This window comes from Mastigoproctus giganteus, chromosome 10 (genome assembly GCF_048544385.1).
Source record: "Mastigoproctus giganteus isolate SK-2022 chromosome 10, ASM4854438v1, whole genome shotgun sequence".
Classification (NCBI taxonomy): Eukaryota; Metazoa; Arthropoda; class Arachnida; order Uropygi; family Thelyphonidae; genus Mastigoproctus; species Mastigoproctus giganteus.
The window spans coordinates 162,112,752-162,131,768 of NC_143584.1; the positions used below are offsets into that span (position 1 = coordinate 162,112,752).

Here is a 19,017-nt window from a genome sequence, read left to right on the forward strand (position 1 = left end):
AGACAGCGTTGAGGGACTGTTGACAATTTAATTATCATGATGTAGTAACTAATCCCTCAGTTTTACATTTTCTTGGATATTTAGGAATGATAGCCTCCCATAAACTGACTATATCTTTTGGGTGCTAAAGTAAATCCAAAAGATATAGTCATTAGTAAAGTGAAAGGATGCAAGGAAGCTAGGCTTTTGCTACATCAGCTATATACATAGAAACTTTGCCTATACAACTATTCCTTAAATTTTGCTGAACTATCAACCTCAACTAACCAAGAAAGCAGTTTATTCCAGTGGTCAAAAACACTAACAAATGTAAACTGTTTGAGGTCCAATCTACCAGCTGTTCCAAAATCTTTTATATTTAAACCCCTTGGTTTTTCTCTCCTTTTAATCCCCCCCCTCCAGTCTTACACACCCCAACCGCCACCAAGATGTCTAGTTTGAAAGTTCTGTAACTTACACATTCAAGGTCTCTCTTCACACAGATGTCCTTTGGTTGTTCTCACCAGATGAGTTCACTATCTTAGAATCCTTTCAAGAAGCTCAATGTCTTTCCTGAAATGGTCTCGCCAGTGTATAACGGAAATATAACCAGGGGTGTTCCGCTAATTTTTTTAACAAGGGGCTCACTCAAGAAGAATTTCAACTGTGTTAAGTGTTACATTTTATCAAACTAAGTTTTTTTTTAACATGGGTCTTGGATAATCCCCTTCTAATATTTGGATAATCCCCAAATATTAGAAGGGGCTCATATGAGCCCTCCAAAAACCCTCCTTAATATAGCCTTTATCCTAGATGCAAAGGTAATCTATACCCCACTTAATTTGTAAGTTATTGTTGGGTCCTTTTCCAAATGTAGAACATTACATTTGGCAACATTAAAGCATAACTGTCAATATTCAGTCAAGAAGATTAGAAGCAAGAGGAACCTTGAAGCACCTTGCTTATAACCCTGTAGAGCAGCGTTTTCGCAAACTGGGGTCTGTGGACCCTTGGGGATCCACGAAACAGTGGTTGACCACCGTTTCTTGGTCATTTGTGAAAGAATAAAAATGACTTCTCTCTATTCTAGGCTCTCATGGCTAACAATTTCTCATATTTAGACTTCACTTGCCTAAAACCCCTTCCGTGGTCCTATTAAAAATCAATTTATAATTATCATATGAATCTGAGTAAACACTAATTGTCCCATCCTTTTTTTTTCTTTTTTTTTTTCACTTCTATCAACTTCATTAACCCCTCCCTGGAACATTTTTTCCCTGAAAATGTGCCATAACGGATCGACTTTTTTATTTTACAGATTAAAAATATGCATCATGCAAATACTCATTGTATAGTTTTTCTGTGTTTTTTATAAATTTTTTAGTAGAAAATACACGGGAGTAATTAACCCATTTGAGCTATCCCGAGTTATCTCGTGCATGCCAAAAAGTTTGCAAATTATACAGATTTTTAAAACAAATTAGCGCTTGAGCTAAAAGAAAGGAACAGAAAACTCTCCACTAATTATTATATAAATAAATTTAAAAAATCAATTGGAACGCACAAGCAGTAACCTCCCACCACAAGCAATAATCGTGAAGTAACTAATTCTGACACATGGCCGTTGCAACTGGATAGGCGAGGTAAGCATCGCTTACGGGCAGCCAGTTCAAGAGGGTGCCGAAATATTTTTCAATATAGATTTATAATTGGTTAACGCTTACCAGTATTCAGCATTTAGGACGGCAAATTTTATTTTGTTTGCTGGCGACACATAGGAATGCAAGCTACTGTTCTGACATTGCTGTATAATAAGTAAATATAAGTAAAATGAAAGCCAGTCGTCTGCTGTCAGATGTAAGAAAATTGTGAGAAATCTCAGGATTTATCTGGCTAATGCAAAATTAGCCAGATAAATGCCTGAGAAAATACGTTTCAACCCTAAATTTGGAGGTATTATTGTTTGCTTTGGGTATTATTGTGTCCAGAGATATTTCGGGTAGTTCCAAATAACTTTTAAAACTAAAAACGAGATATCTCGGGATAATCCACGAAAGGGTTAAATCTCTTTTTCATCCATCTAATGCAGTGTTGAATCCTCTAGTGCAGTGTTACCCAAACTTTTTTTGCTCACAGAGCACTTTTTGGCTTCAAAAAATAACCATGGATCCTCACATCCTAGCTCACTTAAATATGGGGTGTCCGGCTGGTAGGTATCCAAAATTAAAAATTTATATCTCAGAATGATTTATTATGCGTTTACACCTACCTTTTTCAGACTGACACAAAAAATAACTGAATAATAAACTGTCATGATTTCAGAATACAATCAACTGTACCGCATGGGCCAATAGTGTGAAGAATGGTGTTATTTTTTCATCTCACAAAGTTCTTTAAAGTTGGGAGTGACTGTAGACACTGAATTTTAATGTTGAGTGCAACGCGCAACCTCTAATGATATTTAGATTTTGTTTAAAAAAACGTAAAATTCAAAGTAACCGTTACAGAAATTATCCACGGGGCACAGTTTGGGAACCACTGCTCTAGCGGCTTTCAATAAAAGCTTTGAAAATATCCCATTTCCCTCCCACAGTTTAACTTTACTTTCCTTCATATATTTTTTCCCAACTTGACTGAACCTAAGAAGCACCTTAGTCCACACTAATCCCCTTTCTTGAAATTAATACTCTTACCCTTAACTACTAAAATCTCATTTGTCACTGTCCACTTTAAGGCACTATGGTGACCACAGCTAAGAGTTCCTGAACCACCATTTATTGGTCATCAAGTCAATTAATAAAATTAACCCCCTGCCCCAGGTTGAGTTGCTAGTCCATAATTTCCAATCATTGAGTGGCAAGCTCAAATCTCCCATAACATGAAACCCGGACTTACCTGCACACTCCCATTCTTAACTGTCCTCTATCACTATTTACCCCACACAACACAAGGGCCTCCAGCTGAATGGTCGGGAGTGGGAGTGCAGTAGCACATGCTTTTTGAGTAGACCGGGGTTCAAGCCCCTGACTACTAAATATGGCCAATCTGCCAACCTGCACTGGACCATCGTAGCAAATTATAGTCTATTTCCCTCAACATAAAATTGTTAAGGAGGCTTCCATCCTGCAGTGGGTTGATAATAGCCGCAGTTTACCTTTTTTTTTTTTACACAGACTCCATGTTCTCCCGAGTTGTTCTAAATCACGGTATGACCTTACAGCATTCAGCCAGCTTCTGATCACAAGCATATCTCTCCCCTCCTACACCCACTGTATGCTCCAAAACCAAACTCATCAAGGACACACCAATTTTCAGTCAATCCTACATCACCATCTGTGAACCTAACCAGCAGATTAAATTCATGTATTTGTTGATGTTTCTAAACATTACTATATAAACAATTCAGACACTGCATTTCCTTGCTATTCACTTCCCAAATAGAGCCACTATAATTACTGAATTATGTTTCACCACTGCTAGCCTGTTAGACATTTCTTCTATTACACCCTTTCACATATTTTACCAGTGAATGATCATATAAGGAGACTATAGTTCGCCCTTGGACTCTGAAAGTCTCTCAATAAAAGTGAATTTGTGACCTCAACCAGTTGGTAAATTACCAACAGCATTCTTTAGCTTCCCTATCCCCACTATAGCAGTTTCCACTGGAAAGCACCTGTAAACCTCTTCTGTTCAAATATAATCCATAGCAGCAAAATAAATTCCTTCCACCAACTAAGGGTTTGGCATAAAAGTCTTCTGAACAAGCTTCCATCTTATGGTTTGCCAACTGTTTTTTGTAATTGGTTTGTCACACTAATAAATATCTCCCTTCAAAAGCCTTGCAGTCCCTTAAGCCTCCAGTTAATTAACAAGGCTTGCATCATAAAATCCATCCTGTCATATCTGTCAGGACTGCATATAATTACACTTTGCCCTATCTCATAATGTGTTTTCAGTATGATCCTATACTTTACAAACAAGTCTTAGCCATCTTTATTTAAAGTTTTTCCATTCCCAAATAACAGTGTTTCCCAATAATAATAAATCCTTCTGGAACAGAGTAATCTTCACTTAACCATTCTCTTCTCAGGCTGGAATTGGGAGTCAGTCACCTGGCAAGTCACTAGTTGCTCTAGTTCCTGGTGAGTTCGCTTGTTCTCTGTGAGGCATCAAACTCATTCTTTCAACTAAATATACTTTGGAGAAGCCTATATATCAAGACCCTAAATCAGGAATTCCAAATGACCAAGTTATGAATTGTTGACTATTGACCTAAAATATGGAAACAAACTGCCACTCTTCATGTGACTATTTTAAACCTTATTAGATTCTTGCCAGTTAAGAAATAGGTTAAACAGAAAGCCCAAATGAACAGACACTCTTACACATCCTTATAAATACTTGAAACAGAAAGAACAAATGTCTGTTCATTTGTCTTTCTGTTTCTCCTCTTCACCGATGAGACCCTAATAAGGTCTAAAATAGTATGAAGAGAGGCAGTTTGTTTCTGCATTTTTTGACAATAGTTGGTATAACTTAGTCAACTGGTGTTCTTCATTTAGCAGGTCTTGAAAGAATCGAACAAAAATTGACCTCAAATTTTTAACAAAACTAAAGAAAACACCAACTGAAAGTTGAGTTGTTATATCAAATTTATGTGGAAGATACTATGTCAAGAACTTGCACGTTTGAATGGCATAAAGGATTTCTAGAAGGAAGAGAGAACGTGGAAGACAACATATGACCAGGCTGTCAGGTATCCATGAAAACTGATGAACATGTGGACTGGGTAAGGATATTGATTAGAAGTGATTGTTGAATTCAACATGGACAAAGAAAACAGAAAAATTTTAACTGAAATTTAGGCATGAGAAAAGTGTGCACCAAGATGGTACCAAAAAGTTTGAATGAAGATTAAAGAATGAAAAGACTAAGTTTATAAAGATGTTTTGAAAAAAATTTGAAAATTCACATTTTGAGTACTGCAATTAGTTGCAATGAAAGTTAGCTTTTCCAATATGACCCAGAAACTAAAAGAGAGTCAATGAAATGAAGACAAAAAAAAAAAAAAAAAAAAAAAAGCAGTTGCACGGTAAAACCAACAACAACAAAAAAAAGAGCAATGTCAAAATCAAAAATGAAAACCATGCTCCTCCCTGTTTTCTTCAATGTTAAAGTAATTGTTATGGCTGAATACTTCCCACCCCACCAAAGACTGTCAATCAAATGTACTACACTGATGTTCTAACCAGTCTTCTATCACTTTATCCATTTTGTTATCTGATAATGCCATAATATAAAACAGAATAAAATTAAAACCTATCATGAAGGCACCTGAAGATGTTGGAGCAAGTAATTTATTAAAAATTAAATTTTCCCAGGAATTTAGAGGATAAATGAAATAAATCAGCCAAAATACATGCAGCTCATCTTGCTATAAAATGCCATCTTACAACACCCATTTGCAATTGCACACACAAAAGCTGATGTTTTACTCTTTCTCACTAGTATCATTTCAGTTTATGTTCACCCAATCTGAGTTTATTTAATTTATTAATTTAATGTGTAAAAATTTATATAGTTTCTATATATACATATTCTTACTACTCATACTGTAAACCAGGGATGGCCAACAAGTTGATCACGATCTACCAGTTATCTCGGCTTTAATTTCGGTCGACCACGACGAATTTTAAATACATATAAAAAATAGATTAGTCAAAATCTAAATGTTATTATTATTATGCACCCCACAGCATCCACTTATTATAAATCGGTTGCAGGGGTGTTCCTAGGGTATGTGGCGCCCAGGTGCCAATTAAAATTTGCCGCCTCTTTAAAATTTTCTTCATACGTGTATGTAAGTTTCAGGCACCCCTTGAACGTTGGCACCCAGGTGCAGTGCACCCCTGGGGACGGCCTGCCCCTCATTGCCTGAACCACGCGACTACTCTGGTCGCCGTGCAGCCGCTAGGGCTTGTCTAGTGAAAATTCACACAGTTATGTTGTGGAGAGAATAGTGTATGTGTTGAATTCTTATTTAGGTTACTTAATATTAATAACTAGACAGTACTTATACTGTTGATTTAATAACCTTTGAGATTTAAAATGAATACTACGAAAAAGAGTAAAAAGTATCATTTTCATCAAGAGTGGGAACCAGAGTACTTTTTTGTAATGATAAAAGAAAAATTTGTTTAATTCGCAATGCTTCCGTGGCTATACCCAAAAAAGAAAATTTAGAAAGGCACTTCAATGCATTCCATGGTATCAATCGGATTTTACACCTAATAGTAAACTTAGAAAAAATAAATTAAAAGAACTTAAATCCAGATTATTCGCACAACAAAATTTCTTCATGACACCTAATTTACAATCTAAAGCAGTAACTGTAGCATCATTTGAAGTGAGTCATCTTGAAAAAAAAAATGCAAACCATTTTTTGATGGTCAGTTCATCAAAGACACATTTTTAGAAATAACAGATTCTCGTTTTGAAAATTTTAAGAACAAAAGTGAAATTAAAAGTGCTCTTCAAGATCTGCAATTATCTCGAAATACTGTGATGCGACACATCGAAAAAGAATGAGTGAAAATGTAAGCAAACAATTGCATGCTCATATTGCTAATCTTGTGTCCTTTTATTTACAACTGGATAAATCTACAGACGTCAGTGATACAGCTCAATTGCTCATTTTTATTCATATGGTTTCGATGATTCTGCCACTAGAGAAGAACTGCTAGGTATGGTTTTGTTTGAAGAAAGAACTAGAAGTCTTGATATATTTAACACATTCAAAAATTTTACTGAAAAAATTAAATTTTCACCATTTAAGGTCGTATCAATAACAACAGATGGAGCTAAAGCAATAACGAGGCTTCTTAACAGATTCATCACATTGTGCCAAAAGGATGATGAAGTACCAGATTTTTTGAGTTACCACTGTATCATCCACAAACAAATGTTAGCCAACAAAAGATTAAATACTAAAAGAGGACAATCTCTTCAAAGGAGACTTTTCAAAATGCAACTCGACGAAAATGAACCAGATCTGATATTACACACAGATGTGAGGTGGCTGAGTCGGAGTAAGTTTCTACAGAGATTTCGAAATTTGCTGAATGAAATTAAAAAATTTGTTGATCAAAGGGGAGATGATTATCAGCGATTACAAAATACGGATTTTACCAGCAAATTAAGTGATCTGAATTTGGAATTACAAGCAAAAAATAAAAATGTGGGTGACATGATTCATAATATTTCTGCATATAAATATCAGTTTTTGGCAATGGCTAAGGATCTCAAAGGAAAAAAATTCGATCATTTTTCAAATATGCAAGATCATTTGCGAAAATATCCTGTTGAAAAAAATCGCTGAGATTTTTTTCACATGGAGAAAATATTACATTTCGAAACAATATCTTCCTAAAAGCCAGATCATCAGAAAAAGACTTTTGGAAATATGTTTGCTGAGAAAAGTACACAAATGTAAAAAAATGCAATGAACTTTTAAATTCCTGTTTCAGTTCCACATATCTATGTGAATCGGCCTTTTCGTATTTGAAACAAACAAACAGGAAGAATCGCTCTACTCTTACGGACTTGCATACAGAAGGTTCTTTACGGTTGAACTTATCACAATATATCCCCAATTTTGAAAGCTCGGCAGATGACATGAACACACAAACTTCGCATAAATTAAAATTTTAAATACTTATGAATTTAAAATAAGAATTTTGAGCTGTATTTAATTTTAAAAATTATAAACAGCATTTTTCAACATGTGTTGATTAACTTTTTTAAAGCATGTGCAATGAAATTCTTGAGATGGTAGATCGCGGTACATTTTAAAGAAAAAAAGTAGATCACATCACAAATTAAGTTGACCAACCCTGCTGTAAACAATATATATTTAAAAAAAAAAAAAAAAAGGAAAGCATTAAATATTGAAATAAATAAGGAAATTTAAAGTTCTGGTGAAAATGATTCCAACATGGTTCACACAAAAAAAAATATGCACCTACAAAGGATAATTGGATGGTCTGATGAGCAGTTACTTAGAAGGTACCACTTCTAAAATAAATGGTTTCTAAATCTTCTGAATGAAAAATTAGCTGTTAAAAATGAAACAATATTGCTTGTCTATGTTTAATTTAAATAAATTTTTAATTTTATAACCTTTGAGTTTTAATATGTTACTCATGAATCCTTATATGGATTGCAGGAAGCAGGTGGCTGTAGGAAGCAGAGGATTGTGATTCTTCAAGAACCGGTATCAGGGCCACTGTTGTTTTTGATTTTCTTAAATGACGTTGACCAAGGGTTACAGGAGATTTAATATAAAAATATGTAGATGATGTCATGATCAGTGCCAAGCAGCACTTCTTCAGAATGACTTCAACTTCAAGAAATGTCAGAAAAGTGACAGCTATGTTTTAATGCAGTAAAATGCAAGGTCTCACAAGGAATAGCAACCCCAAAATAATTATGCACTTGTTAGGATTGAACCAAAAACAGTAGAGGAAGAAAGAAATTTGGGAGTTAAAATATGGCCAGACAAGAAGTTCTCTGAGCAGTGCAGACAAGTGGAAAGGAAGGCCATTGGTATCCTAAGATGATTTACCAAATGTTTGCTTGTAGAGATAGCAGGTCACAATCCCAGCACATAAGACAATTGTAGAACCAAATTAAAAAAAAAAAAAGAGCTTCTTGAAAGGATACAAAGAAAGGCACACTTGGTGAGATTGGCATGAAAACAAGATACTGTAATCAAGATGTATTATGATATAGAGACAAAAGCAAACAATCAGTTCTATCATTACAACAAATTCACAAGAACTTAAGAATGTTCATTAAAAAGGTACATCAAAAATATTTCAATATCTTACTTCACAGTAGTAATCCAATCTTGGTTTCCCTGGTCTTTTATCATCATCATCTTCATATTTCTCGTATTCTAAAATGAATAATAATGAATTAAAATATGTTAAGAACATATAGTTTTAAAAATATAATGGAAGTACAGTTTATAAAGAAATTTGTACTTTACTTTTATTAGAGAAAATTATTCAATATGGCATAGAAATTATTTAAAAGTTGTCACTAAAAAAGGCTCAAAACTGCACTAGCTAACTCTGAAATTAAATTTATTGGAATGATAAATAGCTTGTTAACTGTTTGTTTTATTTTGCAAAATAACCACGAGAAGCTAAGAACAAGTTTAGCAAATGAGCATGCTTTGTCATAAGCTATATATAGATCAATAGTAGGTAATTTTTTAAATGAAAAATCTCCAAACATAAAAGGCATTAGAACATACAGTACTATGAGTGGCATCGATTTAATTGTATCTCATATTGTGACTACCTTCACGAGTTACCATGACACTGCACTACATTGAATAAGTAAGGCTTTGCTAATGGAGAAGACTATTGTTACTTATTTTCAGCGGATACCACCACCCAGATGGCAACATTTCAAGGCTTAGTGGCCTATCATCAGTGGGTGGGTAGGTTGACTGGTGTTGCAATCATGCCAACCCAGTTATGAAGTATAACTCCACAATATGATATGCCAAATTGTGTACACGGTAATAATACTAAGAAAAATAAATGCACAAGGCATAATACACAATGAATTGAATGAGTCGAATTGAAGAGTCTTCTCCATTGGTGAATCGTTACTTATTTGAGGTAGTGCAATATCATGTGAAGGCAGTCACAATATGAGATACAATTAAATTGATTCCATTCATACTACTGTTGTAGTTCACCGCTACGAACAGTATTGTGAAATATCACTGAGAGTTCTGTAGTACTTAGTATCATACATGGAATGAAGTTTGAGAAGTATGAAGTATCGTGTGTGGGATGAAGTTTGAAGGGGGGGGGGGAATTATAGAAGCCAATACAGAAGAACAGTGCCCATGAAAGAATCTATAGAAAAGGCATTGCAAAAACAGTGTCTATGAGACACAGGGGGAGATAATTTGTAAGAGATGGGTCATTGATTCACTTAACTGCCCTCTTCTGAATGGAGTCTAGAAGCCTGAGAGATTATGTGGGGCACCAGTTATACAGAATATTGGTCCACCAGATGTTGGAACAATATTCTATGGTAAGTGGATTCAAGATTTGTACAGGGTGAGTAGCAATTTAGAACAAAAGTAACACCGAGAGTGAAAGAGAAAACCCAGTTTTTTATATGCAGAGGAAGTAATATTTGTGATGTGCTTATGCCAAGATTTTAGTCAGGGTAATCCATATGTGATCTTGTCTAGAAATCTGAGTGTCATCAAGAATATGCACAGGAGCAGAATGCTTTGAGATATGAAACAGAACTGAGTTTTGAAATGATTGGAATTAACTAAGTTATCTTTGTCCCATTAGAGAATTGAATGGAGATCAATGTTTAAGGAACTGGTAGTAAATATTTGAGAAGATGAAGCTGTTTGAGCAAAGAAAGGTGAAATGCAAAGCGCTGTCATCAGCACAAAACTACGGATAGAATTACCAATAAACGAAAGAGGGTCATTAATATACAAGAGGAAAAGAGTGGGAGAAAGATCTGAACCTTGGTGAACACTGCATTAGTGGAGAAGTTAGAAGACAGAGAGCTTACCATCATCCACCGTGTCCAGTCACAGAGAAAACTGGACATCCGTGAAGCTTATTTAGGAGATCTTTATGCCAAACATAATCAAAAGTCCTTCTGGATATGAGCAAATTTCCAAGCAGAAGGAAAAACATCAGCGGAATAAGAAAGTGTAAAAAGGCAACACAGAAAAGGAGTAAGCTAAGGAATACAGATTTTTAGAATAAGTGGAGAAATACCACATCAGAACCTGGAGCTTTCTTGGCCTCAATATTGTTCAAAATTCTACTGAGATCCATTTGACAGAAGACCACAGGAGGTATTAAGTGGAGTCTATGGGGAATGGTGGAAGGTGGTTTACCAAGATCAAAAAGACAAGAGTCAGAAGTTAACATTTCTTGTTCATGAACTTCTTTGAAGATTTGTGATCCCTATTCAAATACCTAAACAGCTCAGCACCCAGAATGCAAACACCATGGGGGCATATCATACAGTACAGAATTGCTTACAATAATACCATCCCTTCCTACACTGCATTCTGGGATGTCTGTGGCCGATGTCCCAGTCCCAATGTTGTTATCGTAAATGGCATGCACTGTATGTTTCCTCAACATGTGCACCTCGCACCCTGGGTGCTATTCTTCTTAGGGGGGGGGGAGTTGAAAGTAATCTGTTCCTTTAATGTGAGATGACTGCAGAATCATGCAATGAGCTTCATTAGAACACTGCAAGTCTTGTATTGAAAGAAGACTCATTTTGTGAATACCCAGTTAGCATTGTTTCTCCTGATTTGGAGATCAATGATTTTGAGAGATCACAGCATCAAGACAAAAAATGTACAAGGCTTCAAATAATAAAAGCTATGGGAATTCAGTTTTTCATCCCACATAGCAAAAATGTTTTCTGAACCTCCACAAAACGGCATCCTTCGCCAAAGAGGCTCACAAGTGGTTATGTCTTTTAGATGCAAAAAGATCCCTAAAATCAGTTTCCCCGTTGGTTTTCATCACACCAGAGCACAACTAATTGTTGCTGCTTCTGATAATCAAAGTTTAACATTTTCAGAAAATTTCTGCAATCAGAAAAAAAAAATGTTTAGACTTCAATGCTATTAGTTTGAGAAATAGGGTTTTTCATAGCAATAAAAAGTTGACTGCATGACTGTGAGACTGCATCTTCTCTAAGAGTGTTGCACAAAGAGGGTGATAGACCTCAAATGGATGAGCAAAGTAAAAATGAAAGCTGTGAGAATTCTAAAACAGTCTTAATTGGTCTTCACCCTGAAAAAACTCAACTTATTTCTGCTGCTTCTGGTATTTGAAGATTAATCCATGAGAATCTATGTCACAGTCTGTTGCAACACAGTTGTGCAAAACTTGACAAGTGCCCAAGTATTTCTTATTTCTGGAAAAGCTTTTTTGTTTTTTTAAAATTATGCGTGCAGTATACCAATATTTATTTTCTTAATGGATGGCACTTATTTTTTTACAACTGTAATTTTTAATTCTTAATAAAAATTTGAAATACAGCCAATCCCCGACTTGTGTAAGGGTTGTGTTCCACAGAACTCTAAGTCAAAATTTCCCTAAATGCTTAGGCAGCAATCGCGACTATGCGCCCTGAATTTGATTGAAGTGAAAAAGAAATGTTCGATGAACATGTAAATAGAATTATTTATTCAATTTTTTTTATCTCATTGTGCAGGAAAAATTACAAAAGTGTACAAAATTATAAAAAGAGAGAGGAGACAGGCATAATGCCAGCAAGTCCTTTTGAGAATCGTTGCCAGAATTATCTCTCCAGCTGATAAGCACGCCGCTGCAGAAATCGAGGACTGTGGAAATTTAGAAAGGGTTTTTTCTAACACATCACAAAATTTCTCTGCAGCTGCAGAAGACACTGGCAATTTCACCGCATATTTAAATGTCGTGGAACCAGCATGATGCTTGAACCTATTAAACCACAAGTTGCTTGCAAAAAATATTGGGCCGATGATTCAATTGCCAAAAACCGCACACCGATTTTCTGGTCGCAAAGTGGTTTCTGATGTAAGTTGTTAGGATTTTCGGCACACCAGTATAGAGTGTTATGAGAATTCATATGACCAGAAAGATGGAACCTTGCCTCATTCTCGTGAAATAAAGCAGTGGGTAGAGTTCGCCATCTGCAATCTTGTTAAGGAGCCATTAACAATAATTCAGACGTTTTGCTACATCAGGTGGCTGTAATTCTTGGACACATGTCACGTGATAGGGTTTCAATTTCAGGCAATGAAGTACATGAAAACAAGAAGTTGGGTTCACTCCAGTTTGTTGCGACAATTTCCTGATAGATTTTCTGAGGCTGGCTAAAATTCTCTTTTGAATGTTCAAACTGCCTCTGGAGTCCTAACAGAAGGTAGATGATTTCTCAGTGTGTTTACAACGGAACATGTTGTCTGCCATCTTGCAAGTAAGCACTGAATAGTACCCTTAGCTGGGATGGTAGCAATAGGAAATTTCTCAGAAAACAATTCCTGTGTTTCCTTAAAAGAGCCAGTACATACATAGGCTTCCACTATACAAATCCTTTCTTGCACAGAATATGGCATTCTTGATGATACTCTCAAACGCTTATCAGTTACGAGCACCAAATGTCAACTGTATGTTGAGCAACACAAACTAAAATGATTTGGCTAAAATTCATTCTTTGAACATCTTTGTGTGGGAGTTGTTCAAAAATGAATATCACACCAGTATGAGGTGGGCCGGTTTTGAGTGGAACATCCTGTACAACAAAAAGCTAAACTGAACTAGGAAATTGTAGGTTTCCTCACGACGGTCACCCAAAGATAACTATAAAGACATCTTACAGATATGTTCTTTTATATGCACAATACAAAGGAAGGCTATGAGGGAACTCTGAAAGTTTTTATCCAGCAGAAACCAATATAACAGTGCTGATGCATAGCTCTCTTAACATAACAAACATAGTTAAGAGAGAATTACAGCAACACTATTTACTAGAGCTAGCCGAAATGACATATAATGGTTGTTTGACTGATTTTTAGCCACCCATAGAAAGGAGATGTACTTTTGGTGTGGTGTGTGTGTGTGTATTTTTTTTTTTTTTTTCTCTTCTTCAATAATTTGAACACAGGCAAAGTTATAGTTCAAGCCTACACAAACAGCAAAAAAAAAAAAAAAAAACCCAGAAATATATCAGAAAGTGGTTATCAAGGATATTCATGAACACACGGTAAATCATCATGAGAATTTGTCACATCTCATATGCAATACTAAAAAATTGAGTGACCGAATTAAAATGTGGCAGAAACAGTACTGAAGATGAATAGTGCAAGGGACACCCATTAACAGCAACCACTGCAGAAATCATGAATAAAATTCACAACACTGTGTTGGATAATTGGCACATAACTATTAGATAAATAGTGATGATACAGGTCATGCAAACCACTCCATCAAATCAATTAGGTATAGCAAAAGTTTCTGTAGAAATGCTTTTGATTCAAAACTTCAGAGCAACTTTGGCTTGTTATCAAGTAGATTCTGAAAACTTTATGGCAAGATGTGCACAATTAACGATAAAATATGGCTTCATCACTGTTCACCTTCAACCAGAGTCAAAACTGCAATCAAAACAATGAAAACATGATGATTAACCACCTGTAAAGAAGGGTATTCCAGTCCCATCGGTAGGGTCATGGCACCTGTGTTCTGGATTCAAAAGGGTTAACAATAGTAAGTTATCTTCATGGGAAAAAAAAAAAAGGACAATACTATGCTAACTGAATAACCAAATTACAAGATGCAATCAAGTTAAAGAGGCCATGAAAGCTGGCTAACAGTGTTTTGTTTCAGGTAAATTAACCTGTTCATACACTGGCTCCTGCGATGGCTGCATTTTGCCAAGTTAGTTATGAACTGTTGCCCAAATCCCACTTACTTTCCAGATCCAGCACTTTTCCCAGTGATGCTCATGAATGAATGTATGTATACATTCAACTCAGTGGACAAGAGTGCAAGATTGTTGTTGTTGTTTTGGTTTTTAGGAGCATTAGCAACTAAGGCTATATTGCTCCAGGGATATGCGGTGGTAATTCCCTGACCTTTCTGCATCCTCCGTATTTGGTGGTGACGAGCTCGAACCCCGGTCTAATAAAGAAGTGTGTGCTATGCACTGCTGCTCCTGCACACCTGAGTGCAAGGAGATTACACTGAAAAATAGTGTAAAGTCAACATCAGATAGCAACTAATTTTACAATAGGCTAGAAATTTATCAAAAAATCCCTTCTAACTAGAATTATACAGGCAACTCATGTATAACATGGTACTTCTACAACACGGTTTTGGTCTAATATGATTGATAAATTGCAGCAACCCCCGTATAGCACGGTACTTATTACAATGTTTTGCTCTAACATGGTTTGAGAATTGCAGGAAAATCTTGCACAACACTGTATTTTTGAACTTCTGTGCTGGGAAAACCCTGCTATTATGTTAGATGTAATTTTCAACGTTTCCATTCCTTTTTGTGAATCCCTGCTACTGACTTGCTAGTTGTTATCACCTTTGTGATATTTTTCTAAAGCACATTTCTGGAGGTCACTACCATAAAAACAATTTGCACTTTCCGTTTTATTGGGCTTTTCTGCTAGTGCAATCAATTATAAATGGATAGTAAACTCGTCCTTCTTGCATTCGCTATAGTACCGACAGCTGGAATTCTGTGGGTTTTCATGTTATTATGGTGAAATATGTTTCCCCTTCCATGAACTATTCAATCATATAAAAAACATAAATAAATTTTCAGAAACTCATTATTCTGTATCATGTTCTATTTTATTAATTGCTTATCTTTTTACAACAACAAAAAAAAAAAAAAAAAAAGTCAGCAAACAGAAATATCAATTAGTATGTACGTATTATTTTGCTAACTGGAAAATATTCAGATTTTCACATATCATTTAAAGTGGGGGTCCACCGTGTTTTGTTGGGAGATCCCTGGGTTAGGTTCTGTGCTATTGAACTTGTGCTTATTTGAGACCATAAAAAATAATTGTGACTTCGAAGAGTGCAGTTCGTGACTTTTAAAGAGAGCAGAAGGTTCACGAAATCTAGATGCTGCAGAAGACATTGTGCATAGCAGCAATGAAGAGGAAGAAAATTATATGAACGTAAATTATCTCACACATAAGTATCACAGTTTGTAAGGTAAAAGAAGTTTGTTGTTATTACTATTTAAGTTGCTATTATTATAAAAATAAAATTAAAATATTAAGTTATTACTACTATAAAAATTAAGTTTCCAATAGTTATAATAAATAAAAAAAAAAAAAAAAAAAGGCGTATTTTGTTAGCTTTTGGAACGTAACCACCCTTTTTGTACTTGTTCTTTGTCCCATATAACACAGTTTCACATTACATGAGATTTTGTAGGAATCAAACTACAGTGTTATACGAGAGTTACCTGCATTCCTGTTTATTTATTTTTTGGTAATAATGAGCATGGCAAACCAGCATTCCAATTTACAATCAGGCATTAACTTGAGTAGAGCTGTTAATAAAAATTAGCATAACATTTTTATTTAAATTTGTGTATAATTTAAATTTTTCTAGTAATAATAGTAGTGAAATTACTATTATTTTCCACTGCAGTCACGGTGGAAAAAATCTTGATTCAAGCCCAGCGCTTCTTCCTGATTACAACTTCAAGAGCTTGTCGCACAATTTCAATGTCGGCACTACAGGTAATCAATGGTAAACTACCAATTAAATACAAAGTGTTGTACAATTACTTTCAGTATTGTAGAAGGAAGAGTACTGCAGCACAGTTCAACCAGTTTTCTGTTGACCTGGACGTGCCAGTGAAAGAAGACAACACTAGGTTAAGAAACCAGTTCCTCCAGGAATGGCAAAACGAATGGCCTAATGCCAAAACTGGAAGAATTACTACCCTTTTTATACCTCAAGTTGCCGAATTTGACAAAAAACATAGGCCCTGGTTTAACCCGGGTCTTCACCTAACTTTCCTTCTATCTGGGCATGGCAGCCTAAACTCAAAGTTATTTACTCTGGGTTTGGCTGTGGCTCCTCTTTGTAAATGTGGCTCAGAGGAGACAGTCCAACATATAATCTTAGAATGTCGATATTATGTAGACATTCAATTTGAACTTCAGGCATTGACTGAAGTTTATGATGTAAATAACTTCACCAAGTTTTTAGAATGTAAAGAAAATTATCAGCCACTGGCTAACTTTGCAGATAAGGCTTGCCGACTGAGAATAATTATGTAATAAGTGACTACCACTGTATATAGTTGCCTCCTTGGTATTAATCGCACTGTTACAGGACCTCCGATGAGGAAATTTATTTGCATTTATTGCCGGAAGGCAATATTAGCGTTTAGAATATATAAGTCGATGTGCCAGGACCACTGTTGGGTGGACGGTGTCCTGGGTCTTCGGCCTGTAATAAGGTACATAAATTGTAAGATATAGGTCAGACCTCATTGTAACCAAACTGGTAGGTCCTAACTATCTGTATAGTTGTATAAGTTGTGAAGGTTAATATAGAAATTGGTGCCTTCAACAAATTTTAATAATTGTAAACAAATTGTAATAATTGTAATAACAGTTGCAAGTGTTATGGATATACAGTATGGTCAAATGTGCGGCTATACTACATTGGTCTCAGGCAAGACTTATTGTTTGTAATCATCTTTGTGAAGATGCTGGATCAGAAGATGTTTTGCTAAACCACAAATTGTAAATAATGTACAGTTACTCTTCAGCGGCAGATAGGGGAAACCCTGGAGCCCGCAGAAAATAATAAAATACTTTGTACTTTGTAGTAGTGAAATTGTGTGTTACAGACGGGTCATTTTTACAGGATGTTCACTGTTTCTTATTTACGATTGTGAAATGATCTATACTTGAAAGTGACTCGTGTAAGCACTCTTTACATTCACTCACTTGACTGGAAAGTGTGAGAGAGAGAGAGAGAGAGAGAGAGAGAGAGAGAGAGAGAGAGAGAGAGAAAAAAGATTCCAACTCATATTTCCCAAAAGTGCGATAACAATTCAATACATGCAGGATACCAAATGTTTTTGTACGTTTCAAATTTTTTTATTTTTATCACAATAAGATAAAAATAATTTAAATTTTCTTAAAATTTATCTTAAGACTAACTAGAGTACTCATTGGATTACTATAGTACTACTATATTTCAAAAGTCTATTTAAATATCCTTTAGCCTCAAGCAATGAATGACCTTAGAAGAAAACAGGGATAGGAGGATTTCACACAAATTTGGCTCCCATACATGCCTGAAGGGTTGCAACCACTACTGTTGATAAGGGATTTGACTTTTACTTTTATACAAATACAGCAGTGGCCTGAAATTCCAAACATTGAAAATGACTACACAAAAAAATTAAACATGCTGGCTACAGATTCAGAAAATGAAACAGAAGCATATATAGCTGTTCATGTGTAAGTTGTTTCACTATCTACTACTAAGGAAATCCATTCTACATCATCTAGTTTATAATGAATTAATTTTGTAAAAAAAAAAAAAAAACACCCCAAAATGTAAAACAATATATTCTTGCGTAAGAATTTTCAAGATTTTATTTATAAATTATTTATATGTGAATAAAAAGGGTATGATAAATAAATTAGAGATAACCGCAATCATCCCCATGCAATTACAGCAGATAACAAAACTTTTAACTTTGCGGTTTTGTTATGCCCTATATTTTGTAAGTTAGCCATAAGTGTGTGCGCACAAAAATGTTTCACATTGTCAACAGTATATGAATGTATTAAGAATGCAAGACTTAGAGAGAATATTGAAATATGTAAATTCAATGTTACAACACAGAATATTAGAAGAAATGCAGTGAAATATCAGTGCAAAAATGCAGTGAAAGTGAAATATCACTAAGATCTGCTGAAAAAACAAGCTTTATAATATTGCATACAATATTAAACAGACAATCCCTTTGGTGGCAATTTAAATTAATTCCTGTTTAGCATTATAGTAATTTTAGCTGTTTTGGGTCTATTACATAAGTTTTATTTTGTTCCACTGCACATTTAAAGTGTGCACACGTGTATATATACATCCGTACATAAAATAGCTATAATGTATAAGTTTCCACATTCAGCAAATAAAGAGAAAGAGGACAAAAACTGAAATTGGAATTGAACAAAATTTATTCTAGAATACTACAAGGCTACTACAGCATATTCCAAAAATATTGCATTTCTGTAGGTAATTAAAATAAAGACAGCACAATTTGTTCTAAAGAAATCTTAGAATGGAAAGCATTTACAAAAAAAAAAAAAAAAAAGAGAGAGCGAGCGAGAGCAAATTTCTGTGTCAATGACTATTTTTAAATTGACCAAAACAGGGTGCAAATGTGCAACTAAAAGACAAC

The 19,017-nt window shown here is 35.1% G+C and overlaps 1 protein-coding gene across 1 annotated transcript in view; it reads right to left on the reverse strand.

The window, feature by feature from the left end:
• The window catches only part of LOC150079435 (uncharacterized), a 171,794-nt gene that overhangs the window by 115,104 nt on the left and 37,673 nt on the right, over positions 1 to 19,017 (reverse strand). The window contains exon 4 of the mRNA XM_090382327.1: positions 8,871 to 8,938. Within this exon, the coding sequence (XP_090238453.1) occupies positions 8,871 to 8,938 (68 nt within the window). The remainder of the gene's footprint in view (positions 1 to 8,870; positions 8,939 to 19,017) is intronic.